The 13,931-nt window shown below is 40.8% G+C and overlaps 2 protein-coding genes across 3 annotated transcripts in view; one reads left to right on the top strand and one right to left on the bottom strand.

The window, feature by feature from the left end:
* Positions 1-13,931, bottom strand: part of LOC144688419 (rho GTPase-activating protein 39-like) — a 551,921-nt gene that overhangs the window by 280,350 nt on the left and 257,640 nt on the right. The window lies entirely within an intron of this gene.
* Positions 1-13,931, top strand: part of hm13 (histocompatibility (minor) 13) — a 78,164-nt gene that overhangs the window by 56,238 nt on the left and 7,995 nt on the right. Inside the window, exon 12 of one of the 2 annotated variants that reach the window (XM_078554913.1) lies at positions 6,874-7,058. The exons of the other annotated variant lie outside the window; for it this stretch is intronic. Within the exon in view, the coding sequence (XP_078411039.1) occupies positions 6,874-7,021 (148 nt within the window). The 3' untranslated portion in view covers positions 7,022-7,058. The remainder of the gene's footprint in view (positions 1-6,873; positions 7,059-13,931) is intronic. 2 annotated transcript variants of the gene reach the window in all.

Genomic DNA, 13,931 nt, shown 5'->3' with positions numbered 1-13,931 from the left:
AAATTGCTTGCTGTATGTCTTTCTCAACTTATAATCGTTCTAAAAATATAGGCTGCTTGTACTGAAATACCATCAGATTTATTGCCTTGCAGAGCTCGCCACGCACTCTGTGTGCCCAACCGATAGTGTTTTTCTGCAATAATACTTTTTCTGAGAATAGACTCCTCCTGAATAGCTCTCAAGCCAGTACGAAGTTATAAGAAGCAGAATCAGTGGCAGGTCTCCATGCGGCAAAAGAGTTTAATGCTTCAATCCAGGTACCAGATTTTTGTGTCTTTTTGTTTTCAGGTTGAGATGGGGATCCTTTCAAATAGAAAATACTCATCTCTTTTTTTTGCCTTTTTCATAGACTTTCCTTCCCCTTTCAATGACGCTAATAATGTTGTGACGTGCCACTGAGTCTGTCATCCCAATGTATTGTAATGGGGTCAGAAATTTTCCATGTTCCTCTCAGAACCAATTTGTGTCTTTACTGTCCCAACCATTCAATTTATGAAGTTGTTTCTGTTTTTCTGCACGGCAAGTTATCCAATGCCTTGAGTCATTCAATAGGTATCCTGGTAGCTGATCAGGTACCTGGCTTGGGAGGGAGATGCAGGAGATGGAAAATAACAAATTACGTGCATTATCATGTGTGTATTTTTGTAATTATAAGATCATGAATAGGAACAGGAGCAGGCCATTCGGCCCCTTGAGCCTGCTCCACCATTCAATAAGATCATGGCTTATCTGATTGTGGCCTCAATTCCACTTACCTGTCAGCCCCCATAACCCTTGACTCCCTTGTCGATCAAAACTCAGTCTTGAACATTCAATGACCCAGCCTCCATTGCTCTTTGTAGAAAAGAATTTTAAAGACTGTTGACCCTCTGAAAAAAGAAATTCCTCCTTATCTCTGTGTTAAATGGGAGACCCCTTATTTTTAAACTGTGCCCGCTAGTTCTAAATTCCCCCCACGACAGGGAACAGCCTCTCAGTATCTACCCTGTCGAGCCCCCTCAGAATCCTGAATGTTTCAATAAGATCACCTCTCATTCCTCTACACTCCCATAAGAATAGGTCCAACCTGTTCAACCTATCTTCATGAAACAACTCCTTCACCCCAAACACCAGCATAGTGAACATTCTGTGAACTGCTTCCAATGCAGGTATATCATTCCTTAAGTTAGGAGACGAACACTGTATGCAGTACTCCAGGTGCGGTCTCACCGATGCCCTGTACATTTGTAGCAAGGTTTCCCTTTTATACTCCACTCCCCTTGCAATAAAGGTTAACATTCCATTTGCTTTCCTAATTACTTGCTGTACCTACATGCTAACTTTTTGTATTCATTACAAGTTACACTGGTTGGCTTGAGCATTAAAATCTGATTATCAATGGCTCAGAAGTGAAAGTTTCTAGACTTGAGACTTGCAAGTTAGGAAGGTACCATGTTAGTTCCCAGATCTGTGCAGAATTAACCTGATATAATGGTAAGCATGATGGAAGAGTCCTCGGTGCTGTTACTAAACAGCAGTCTCTCTACTGGAAGTGTGTCTATGCCGATGCCATATGAGAATATCAGCAGGCTTGGCACCAATATCTTCATAGCCATCCTGCCAACACATACAGTCATGGCTTTGCGTGGTTGAAGACCGCTTGTGTGAGCTACTGGTGTCATTGGAACTATATCCCAGTGAGTCAGTACCAAAAAAGAGCAGTAAAATTATTTTTAAAATCATTTATTACTTTTGGGAGAAACTTCTGAGTGAACTTGTAAGAGTTAATATCCTATACAGCTGGCCTAACTTTATATGAAAGGCCACAACAGCAAAAGAATTCCCTCGCATTGATGATCATTAGTACTCAGTAGGCCAGCTGCATGGAGAAATTTGTACACTCGAGTGTTCCCAGGGGATCGAGCAGCAGCAATGCCAAATGAGCACCTGCTTTATGCTTTGATGTTTAATCAATCCACAGACACAGCCACAGACTGATGGTAACCGCATTCAGATTCTATGGCGAACACCTGAAATTCAAAATACAGCTGTTTGCAGAATAAAAAAACAAGAAGGCATATTCTTGTTTTCGGTTGTCAAACCGCACTGGCAGCTGAGCAAAGTGATTTTTTTTTGGGGTGTGGGTATATGTTTTTGCTTTTGAACAGAGTAACTGAAACCTAGTAAAGGTTCACAAGAGAGCAGGAGCCCATGTAACGGAGGCTGGCTGAGCTAGCCATGGTTAAAAATGGGAACTGGATATTTTTGACTACATTCAGTTCCTCCTTTTAAAAAGGAGTGGTTAGTATTTCAGCTATCTTGAGAAATTATCTTATCCTTTGATTCACGTACAGTGTCTCCGCACTGCTTTTGTATCCTGGTTACTTTGAGAGATTTGGTGGCATTATCCACAATTCAAACCCAGCAAGGCTGCCAATTTGGCTGGCCTGTCAGAACAGGTGGCACGAGACTTTGTGAGACTTTTGAACAACTGTATGCCTCTCGTGCTCAATTTACGAATATCTTTAGTTTGCTTTAATTCCCTGAATGTGAGGGTGTTATTTGGTTCAACTATCTTTATTAAAAAGTACATTTTTTAAAACTGACTTGGGTTTCTAACCTCAGCCCCAATCACAGCCAGCTGATGTGATTTGTTTTTTTTCTTCTTCCACTATCTTACGTGGAAGTCCATTCTAAGTGTTAGCAATTCTTCTTTAGAGAAAGAACTGATTTTTCCTAAATTTGCCTTTCACCACTTTGAGCCTGTGCACTGTTGTCATACTCTCATGGTATACTGGAAGTTATGATCAACTATACCCTTTCTACACAGTTTGATGATTTGTGCAATTCTATTTTCTCTCTTATCTCCTTTCAAGGTTCATTTGTGAGCCTAAGACCTTGTACCAAGATCCTATGTCTGGCCACTCAGAACCCATAGTACTATTTGAAGAAAAGCTAGGGGATTCTCCTAGTGTCATGGCCATCATTTATCCCTCCACCAACATCTCTAAAACAGTTTAACTGGTTATTTGCCTTGCTGTTATTTTGTGACCTGGTTGTGTAATTTGGCTGCTGCTTTTCCCTATAACAGTAACCGCTTATCAAAAGTAATTCATCGGCTGTAAAATATTTTGGGATGTCCTGAGATCGTGAAAAGCACTGCATAAATGCGAAGTTTTTTCTCTTGTTAGATGGGAACACAGCAGTCTTCGAGTTTTTTTTTAAATTGGATTGGAGTAACTTTAGAATTATTTATTCGCATGTCTTTATGTGGCTAGCTTCCAAATGTGGGACCTGGCAAGAATTTGCATGTTTTTTCTATTCAATAATGATAGGGATTCATTTAAGGTTTGGCTTATTAATAAATTAAATGCACAAATTTTTAGGGATCTAAGCATTTGATAACTGCAGGCATTCAAATGGTTAATCTCACCTTGTTTCTTGAGAAAACATTAACCCAAACATCCTAGAAGGTTCTCAGTCAAGTTGGCTGATCTCAGCCAAGACATCGACTGAGATGCTAAAATTAACTCAACGTCTCTGGGGTGCGTGAGAAAAATCACCGAAGGTTCCCAGTTGTAGTTGCTATCCAGTGACTTATTTAACATTCATAAGAGCACTTTTAAGTGAGTGCATTGGCTAGAATGACCTCCGTGGTTGCTTGATGCCTAGATTTAATATGAAGAACGACCTGTGAAATCAGACTGCAGCAATAGTCAGTATCTTCAGGAAAAGGGAAAAGCACATTGGCAAAGTTTGCTTTTACATTTAAACGGAATGTTACTTTTCACATTTGGGTGGTTAAGCAGTGTTTGGCTGTATAAATGGGGCATTGAGTATGAAAACAAGGAAGTCATGCTAAGCTTTTACGAATCACTGGTTAGATGTTAGCTGGAATATTATTTACAGTTCTGGGTACCGCACATTAGGAAGTGTGTCTTGGGGGTGCTACAGGTGTGGTTTGCTGGGATGTGATATGGGATGAGTTGAGTTATATGGAGAGATTGCAGAAGCTGGGGTGGTTCACCTTGGAGCAGAGAAATCAGTTAAAAGTATTCAAAATTGAGTTGTTTTGATAAAGCAAGTAAGGAGTAACTGTTCTCTCTGATCAGAAGTTCAGTGACTAGAGGGGGAAATGCAGAGATTCTTTTTTTGCCTAGTGTGTTCAAATCTGGACCACATCAACTGAGGGTGGTAGGAGCAGGTTGCCTCGCAACAGGCAATTGGGCATCTGCTCCAGGAGAACTAATTGGCAGGGCTGCATGGGTTCGGGAAAGAAACTGGGGTGTGGACTAAATTGGAAAGCTCTTTCAAAGAGGTGACACAGGCATGAGAGGCTGAATGGCCACCTTTTGTGCTGTAAGATTGAGTCTATGTTTTCTACATCATTATTTTTCCATGAAGTGTAAAAATTATGTAGATTGTCACCTTGATGTAGAAATTACACTGATAGTATTATATTAAAGCCTTTTAAAGACAGAGCTTTTATCTACCTTCAGTCTCCTCCTTTGGCTTGATGCCAGGTTTTATCTAATTATGTTTCTTCGAGGTGCCTTGGGACATTTTTTTATACTTGAGAGGCACAGTGTAAATGTAAACTTGTCTCTGTTGTTCTTAATGCCACCGCACCTCCCCACACACACATTTTGTGTGTCCCTACTTGTTGTTTCTGCCATTACACAGCAAATCAGTGAATCGCTGTACATGCAAACTTTTTGGTGTTAAGCACTACGTTGATCCTGTTTGTTTTGTAACACTACTTGGAGGCTAGCTGAAAAGCAGCTACTTTGTGCAAAAAATGTCCCTTACAGTGACTTGAATGGGAAGTGTTAACTCCAGGAAACTGATTTTTTTTCCCCCCTGTTCTCTGAAGAGCTGACTCTTGGTGATGCAGTGTTCTTTGAGGATTGTCAGATCTGTTGCTCAAGAGGCCACTCTTCGCGGGTGAGCCTAGGTATTGATTCTTTCACGGCATGTGGGCATCGCTGGCTAGGCTGAAAGGGCAGCGATATATTCAATCGTGAAAGGTGATGCAACCAAGCCCATTTCTGTTCATTCCACGGAGACCTGCAGTTACCAACAAATGTTGCTGGGTAGTCAGCAATCAGAAACCTGGCAGACCTTTTATTTGCTTTACCCAGCAGTCAGAGCTCTGCAGAATTATGGAAATTCACAGCTTAACACTCCCGTTGTGCAGTTTGCTGATGAACAAGTCTGATCTAACACTGATAAAGAATTGCAGGAACGTTGTGAACCATACTTTTTAACATTCTCTTAAGGGATTAGAAGGTAGCAATAAAGATGGGCAGTCTTCCAAATACATTCAAACAGGATCTCGGGTGAGTCGTTGTCTTGCTTAGCTCTTGAGAACTGAAAAATTAAACAAGTCACTAATTTTATTCAAACGATTTTTTGTAAATTTGGAAACACGAGTGTTAGTGAGTTTTTCTTGTTCCTGGTGGGTTGGACCTGTACTCAGCTTAAGCTGCTGGATATCTTGTCCCTATGATCACTCAGCTCTGAAGAAAAGATAAAAAGGGAAATAAAAATTGGTCATCCAGGTGCAGCATCCAGTATCCAGTTGCAAAGTTTCCATTATAAATATGGGCATAGTAATTTATAATGGATAAATTAAGATGAATAGATTTTCTGTGTTCATACTAGTGAAGCCTCGATATAGTAAGTTCTATTTTAATGAAGCTCCAGATCTTTATTAACACCTTTCTTGTGTTTCACATCACATCTCAATAAAGGACATATTATTAACCTGTGTTGTTTTCACACACTGGCTTGACAAATATGGAAGATAAGTTCTTGCCCACCTTCTCAAAGGGCAGGAAAGATGCATAGCGAAAAGGTGTAAAGTGACAATGGAAAGTAAGTTCAAAAACTTGTTTTTTTTTCCCCTCTTTCTGTCAAATGTCATTCTTGCCAAGCTGAAAAGTGTTAACTCATGGTGAGGTACAGACACTAAATATCCTCTGCTTCCTGCAGCCTGCTGCTGTTTCATATTTGAGTTATCTGCTTGGTTATTCAATCATGTGAGGTATCATAACTGAACCTGATGTACTTTAGAGGGTTGCTGAATAGCAACCAGGATCAGACACCCAAGCTGCTTCTTTACCACCCCCACCCTTCCCCAAGTCACAGAACTTCTACAATTCCTAGCTGAGCTCAAAAGATCGAAGAGTTTTTTTCCGATCTGTGTTGCTGTTCTGCTCCCCACCCCAGTTGAATCAGAAGTACTATGCAGTAAAAATCAAAGGAATCTGTGCGATCACGGGACGGAATCACGGGACTAATTGATTGGTTCTAATTCAGAGACCAGGATGGACAGATTTGGTTTTAAAGCCCATTCTGCAGCAGATTGATGTTGCAATGACACATTATGTGGGTCTGTGTGATGACTGTTCTTTCTTTGTACTTTTGCCAATGCAGTAGCAAATTGAGTTTAAATGTAGCCTACCTTCCAGGTGACTGTTTGCAAAGAAGGGAATGGAGGGTAAGCCATTTTTTTTTTCTTGTTCTCCATTCCAAGCTATAGTACATAATATCTTGATTTTTGATGTAGCAAATTCAGTTAGTAAATATTGCCATTGTGTCTAATCCATTCCTCTCAATCATTGCAAGTGTTGAGAGTCATCATGGCTGTCCTAAACCAGGCAGATAGGTTTTCAAATGCTGAAATTTCTTCTGAATGTTCATGCTTGGATCTAAATTTAAAAAGGAATGCCAGGTTTGTATCAAATGGGAGACTTGAGATTTCTTTGTATTTGCATTTGCTGTTCTTTTAAAATTTGTTTGTGCACTCTTTCATTAATAAAACTTCCTTTTTTTTTGTTCTCTTCCTCTTACCTTATCCCTCTCCCTTTTCACGCTCTGTTACTCAATTAGCTACGAGTCTTCAGCTGAGATCATGCCACACACGCCAAGACTCACCCACTTCCCCACTGTCTCGGGCTCCCCTGCTAGCCTGGCCAACTCTATGCAGCAAAAGCCCAACTCCCCCCGCCGCAGGCGGACGAACCCGAGCCCCATGTAGTCATGTGACGGGGCTTGTGGAGCAGTCAACGGGTCAGGTATTCACCGACTTCTTGCCATGCTTTGCCTGTATATTATTTCCAGCATGTTGCTGCTGAGCAAGCTTATTTGACTTGTGTGTTGGTTTCTTTTCCTCTGCCTAGCCTGATTTTTTTTTTCCTTTAATTATTTGTTCCTCATTTGAAGATAGAACTGTTAATGCATTAATGAGCAGCTTCAACTGCATGCCCTTAACATGACCCTCAGCAAAGCTTGGCTGCCGTGCTTTTAGTAGTGTGATGTGTGTCACAATTGCTAATTGTTCAGCATGGGCATCGCTGTGCATCCACTATGCTGGATTATGCTAGTTGGCTTTAATTCAACATTGGCTCCAGCATTTTGCAAGCAGATCATGAAAATGAAAGAACACTTACAGCCCACCAATTCACTCCCATTCGCTCCGTTGTGTATATTAGAAGAACTGAAAATAATGCCCAGCATAATCACAAGTCTGTATACACTGTGTTGTTCAGCTGCCTAATGCAACTCATTCGAGATACATTCAAGTTTAACTTTGCCTTAATCTCTGATGTTTCAAGGCCATAATCACTTGAATTATTACCATTAATTAATACCGTTCTGTGTATGCTGAATAATCAGAAATGATGCTGCTACGTTTAGAAATGAAATTGAGCATATTTAGGATTGAAATGTTCAGATTCATTTGATTGAGTTACAGAAATTTAATGTCCTTTTTAGAAAGTCTGAGTTCTGTTAATTTGAAATAACCATGTGCTTGATCAGAGTACCAGGCAAATGCTTATCAACTACGCAGGGTCCTGTCCAGAATTGTTAGCACTTCAGAAGATGCAAAACCACTTGACAGTTGGGAGCCTTGACTAATTCCATTTAACAAACTCTTACACTTAGACACTTGAACCATACACACTCAAGCTGTGCAGTTACAGAGTCATAATCATTGCAGCACAGGAGGCCATTCGACCTATTGAGTCCCTGCTGGCTCTCTGTCAAGCAATTCAGTCAGTCCATTCCTCCACTCTATCCTGTAGCCCTACAAATTTATTTCCCTTAAGTGCCTATCCAATTTCCCTTTTAAATCATTAGCAAAACAGCACAAATACTGTGTGCATGGTGTGGGAAGTATTTTTGTCTCCAAAAAGCATTTTTTGTTTCAAGAAAGTACGCTGCTGACCAGGTCAATCCTTTTGAGCCAATGCCAGGAAATGTAGTGGAAATAAGGCTGTCTGCGCCACCTTTTTGTCCCTAGATTCTTCTGTGATCGAGACTTAACAGTGTTTGGAATTGAGCATAAAAATTGTCCTAAATAAAAACAGAAAATGCTGGAAATACTTAGCAGATTAGTCAGATTAGTCAGCATCTGTGGAGAGAGAAACAGTTAACATTTCAAGTCAAAACGTTAACTCTATTTCTCTGTCTGGATGCTGCCAGACCTGCTGAGTATTTCCAGTGTTTTCTGTTTTTATTTCAGATTTCCAGCATCTGCAGTGTTTTGCTTTTATAAAATTTGCCCTGTTCTGTGACTTCACGGCCACCCTTGTAGTGGGCTTTCAACATTCTGCCATGACACAGGAGCATTAATTCAGCACTCTGCCAAGTTAATCTTGGATTTAACTGGACTTTGTAATTTCATTGTCTTGAGTGATTTTTTAAAAAGAATCTGACATTGAAACACTAGAACTTTCTGCTTTTTCAATGAATTCAAAATGTACAAATATAGTGCAGCTGAAGTATTGCATCTCTGGGCACGAGTTGCAATTCCATATCTGAGGGACTCTCTCTCTACTTGGGGATTTGGGTTATAGGGCTTTCTGTTTACATGAAGAGAAATGGCAAGCCAGTGTGAATGGGGAAGCGGAAAAATTCTACTATTTAAGTTGAACTGCCGTGAACTAAAATTGCTTATTTGTAACAGTGAAACTGCCTACTGTAACACTTGGGCTACCTTCATAAAGCTGTTCACTGCTGTTTCACATTATCCTGTTGCACTTCGCATTCCATTAATGTATTTAAAAAACACATTAAATGGATTTCAAAGGCTTTCTCTTGCTTTCTATGAATATTTCAGTATGAGTACTGGGGCTGTAGCTAGCTGTCCAGAACCATAATTGTGGAAAGATTAAGCATTGTCAGGATCTGCTGTGATGATACTCGATGCAGATGACAATGGGATCCATTTTGTTTTAGTTTAAGATTGCATTCCCCTTCTAAAAGGAGAAAAGAAATGATTTGAGCACTTTTATCATTTTACTTTCTCCTCCAAGTAATTCCTTGGTGTTGCACATATCTCTGATCAGGTAGAGGGCTCTGTGTTTATTAAGTCTCTTCATAATATTCTTTAATCAGATCCAACCTTGAATGTGGAATATGTGAAGGAGCCGAGAGAATTGTGAGCTTTGTTTTTCCTTTACGTCTTTCATAATGGAAATTGCAGACCCTCTACTTGTGTCCCCAAGCTCCTCGGGGGATTAGAATTGTGTAGAGTGGGTAGGAAAAGTTTCTTTACGCACAAGATTGTTAAAGCATTAAATGCTTTGCAAAGGGAAGTGATCGAAATGGAATACTTCACATCTTTAAGGTATTAATAATTGAAGCAGGAATATGTAGAATTATGGAGAGAGCAAGGCAGTTGGATTCATTTTGGGTTGCTCCAGCAAAGAGCTGACGTGATGGACCAACTGGTTTTCTTCTGTTCTGTAATTAATTGGGCTCTTTCTCTTTTCATTTTCCCTCACTCCTTTCCTTTTATTTTCTTTCTCCTTACTCTTGCTCCCTCACTCACTGACAGTCCACCCATCTGCTTTGGAGTTTTAACTAGTGTCACGCACATTTCTGTCATCATAGCAACATAGGACTTAAGAGCAGGAGTAGACCATTCAGCCCTTTGCCATTTGATAAGATCATGGTTAATCTGCTTGTGGTCTCAACTCCACTTTCCTGTCTACCCTTGACCCCCTTGTCTATCAAAAATCGCTCTAACTCTGTCTTGAAAAATTCAATGATCCAGCCTTCATTGCTTTCTGGGGAAACTAACAACCCATTGAGAGAAAATTTTCTCCTCATCTCCATCTTAAAAGGCAGACTGTGTCCCCTAGTTCTAGCTTCTTCCACAAGAGGAAACATCCTCCTGGTATCCATCCTATCAAATCCCCTCAGGATCTTGTGTTTCAATATGATCACCTCTAATTCTCCTAAACTCCAGTGGGTATAGGCCCAACCTGTTCAACCTTTGTTCATAAGATAACCTCTTCATCCCAGGAATGGGTCCAGTGAACCACCTTGGTACTGCTTCTAATGCAGTTGTATCCTTTTCCAAATAAGGAGATCAAAACTGTAAACAGTACTCCAGGTGTGGTCTCACCAAGGTTCTGTACAGCTGCAGTAAAACTTCCATACTTTTATATTCCATTCCCTTTGCAATAACACCAACACTCCATTTGCCTTCCTAATCACTTGCTGTACCTGCATACTAACTTTTTGTGACTCATGTACCAGGACACCCAGATTCTCCTGTACCATTGAGTTCTGCAGTCTGTCTCCATTTAACTAGGATATTGCTTTTCTATTCTTCTTGACAAAGTGGACAAGTGGAAAATCCCACATTTTACTCCATCTGCCAAATTTTTGCCCACTGGCTTAACAGGTCTATATTCCTTTGTAGGCTCTTCCTCTTGGGAACTTACTTTCCTAGCTATCTTGGTGTCATCTGCAAATTTAGCTACCATACATTTGGTCCCTACATCCAAGTCATTGATATAGATTATAAATGGTTGAGGTCCAGCACTGACCCCTGTAGCACTTCACTAATTACAGCTTCCAACCTGAAAAAGACCCATTTGGCCCTACCCTCTGCTTCCTGTTAGCTAACCAATTCTTTAACCATGTTAATATGCAAACTGCTACACCATGTGCTCTTATTTTGTGTCATAACCTTTGATGTGGCACCTTATCAAATACCTTTTTGAAATGCAAGTACGCCACATCTACAGGTTCCCCTTATCCACCTTGCTTGTTATTCCTCAAAAAACTCTAGTAAATTAGTTAAACACTATTTCTCTTTCACAAAACCGTGTTAACCCTGCTTGGTCCTATTTGATTTTCTAATTATCATGCTATAACCCTCTGAATAATGGATTCTAGCAATTTCCCTATGACAGATGTTAGGCCAACTGGCCTACATTTTTCCTGCCTGTCTCCCTTCTTTCATGAATAAAGATGTTACATTTGCTATTTTCTAATCTGCTGGGACCATTCTGGAATCTAAGGAATTTTGGAAGATTGTAACCAATGCTTCTACTATCTCTGCAGCTACTCTTTTAAAACCCTAGGATACAGGCCATTTGGTCTAATAGTATGCCCAGCACCTTTTCCCAGGTGATAGTGATTGCTTTAAGTTTTCACCTCCTTTTCACCTCTTCATTTTCAAAAATCTTTGGGAAGTTTCTAGGTCTTCTACAGTGAAGACAGACACAAAATACCTGATCAGCGCCTCTGCCAGACTCTCTCTCTAGAGGACCAACAGTAGCTTTAGTTACTCTTTTCCTATTTAAATATTCGTAGAAACCCTTACTTTCTGTTTTATATTACTAACTAGCTTTCTCTCTCATTCTAATTTCTCCCTCTTTATTTTTTTTTAGTCATTCTTTGCTGGCACTTAAAATTTGTCCAATCTTCTGACCTACCATTAACCTTTGCCAAATTGGAGTGTTGCTTTCAATTTGATACTATTCTTCCTATTTAGCCACAGATGATGCATCCTTCTCAGAGTCTTTCTTTCTCACTGGGATAAAACTTTGCTGAAATTTATTAAATATCTCCATAAAAGTTTTCCACTACATCTCTATTGTCTTACCTTTTAAATTAGTTTCCCAGTTAATTTTAGCCAGCTCTGCCTTCATACTCTTATTTAGGTTTAAAACACTAGTCTTAGACCCACACCTCTCCCCTCCAAATGGAACATGAAATTTTATCATGTTATGATTGCTGTCACCTAGAGACTCCTTTACCATGAGGTTATTGATTAATTTGTCTCATTGCACTTAACCAGGTCTAGAATAAGCTGCTTCCTGGTTGGCTGTAGAACGTACTGCTGTAAGAAATTGTCTCAAATGCTCTATGAATTCATTTTCCAGGCTATCTTTGCCAATCTGATTTACTCAGTCTGCATGTAGATTAAAGTTGCCCATGGTTATTGCTGTACCTTTCTTACTCGCCATATTTATTTCTCCCTGTATACTCTCTCCTATAGTGTGACTACTATTAAGGGGCCTATAAACTACCCTCGCAAGTGACCTCTTTCTGCTTCTTATCTCTATCCAAACTGATTCTGCATCTTGCTGTTTAAAACTAAGGTCACTTTTCACAACTGTATTAATGACATGCATAATTAACAGAGCTACCCCACCACCTTTTCCTAGCTTCCTGTCTTTTTGAAATGTCGAATACCCTTCAGTATTCAGGCCCAAGCAACCACGTCACCAGAATGGCTATCAGGTCATACATATTTATTTCTATCTGTGCTAACAATTCATTCACTTTATGAATACTGCACGCATTCAGATATGGAGCCTTTAACTTTTTTTTTAACCGTCTTTGCTATCTCTGGCCTTATCCGCTGTTGCACTCTTAAGTTTGAGTGCTTTGTCCCTTCCTGCCACACTCTGGTTATCATTACCAAAATCGCTACCCTGCTCTACCTTGTCCTTCCCTTTGGCTTACAACGAAAACAGTTCAAAGGCTAAGAATCCTGTGGCGAGTAACTCAACACCTGAATCTCCAAAGAGTGTCTACCATCTACAAGGGACAAGTCAGGAGTGTGATGGAATACTTTCCACTTGCCTGGATGAATGCAGCTCCGACAATACTCAAGAAGCTTGACATCATCCAGGACAAAGCAGCCTGCTTGATGGCACCCCATCCACATTCACTCCCTCCATCACCAATGCAAACGGACAGTGGCAGCAGTGTGCACCATCTACAAGATGCACTGCAGGAACTTGCCAAGACTCCTTAGACAGTACCTTCCAAACCCACAGCCACTACCATCTAGAAGGACAAAGGCAGCAGACACACAGGAACACCACCGCCTGCAAGTTCCCCTCCAAACCACTCACCTTCCTGACTTGAAAACATATCGCTGCTCCTTCACTGTCAGTGGGTTAAAAAGCTGGACCCCCCCCCCCCCACTAACAGTGCTCTGGGTGTACCTACACCACATGGACTGCAGTGGTTCAAGAAGGCAACTCACCATCACCTTCTCAAGGGCAACTAGGTATGAGCAATAAATTCTTGGCTGCCAACAATGCCCATGGGCAAGGAAACCTCCTGCTGATTACCACGTACTGCCCCACCTTAGCTGATGAATCAGCGCTCCGCCATGTTGAACACCACTTGGAGGAAGCACTGAGGGTGGCAAGGGTGCAGAATGTACTCTGGGTGGGGGACTTCAAGGCTATGGCGTCACCGGACTAGTAACCCAGAGACCCAGGGTAATGCTCTGGGGACCCGGGTTTGAATCCCACCATAGCAGAGGATGGAATTTGAATTCAATAAAAATCTGGAATTAAAAGTCAAATGATGACCATGGAACCATTGTCGATTGTTGGTAAAAACCCATCTGGTTAGGGAAAGAAACCTGTCATCCTTACCTGGTCTGGCCTACAGGTGATTCCAGACCTACAGCAATGTGGTTGACTCTTACATGCTCTTTGAAATGGCCTAGCCAGCCACTCAGTTGTAACAAACCGCTACAAAGTCACAAAAAAGGAATGAAACCGAACGGACCACCCGGCATCTATCTCGGCACTGGAAACGACAATGGTAATTTCAGCCCTGTAGACCTTGTAAAGTCCTCCTTACTAACATCTGGGGCTAGTGCCAAAATTGGGAGAGCT

Source organism: Cetorhinus maximus, chromosome 13 (genome assembly GCF_964194155.1).
Source record: "Cetorhinus maximus chromosome 13, sCetMax3.hap1.1, whole genome shotgun sequence".
NCBI classification, from domain to species: Eukaryota; Metazoa; Chordata; class Chondrichthyes; order Lamniformes; family Cetorhinidae; genus Cetorhinus; species Cetorhinus maximus.
This window is presented reverse-complemented; position numbering and strand designations above follow the sequence as displayed.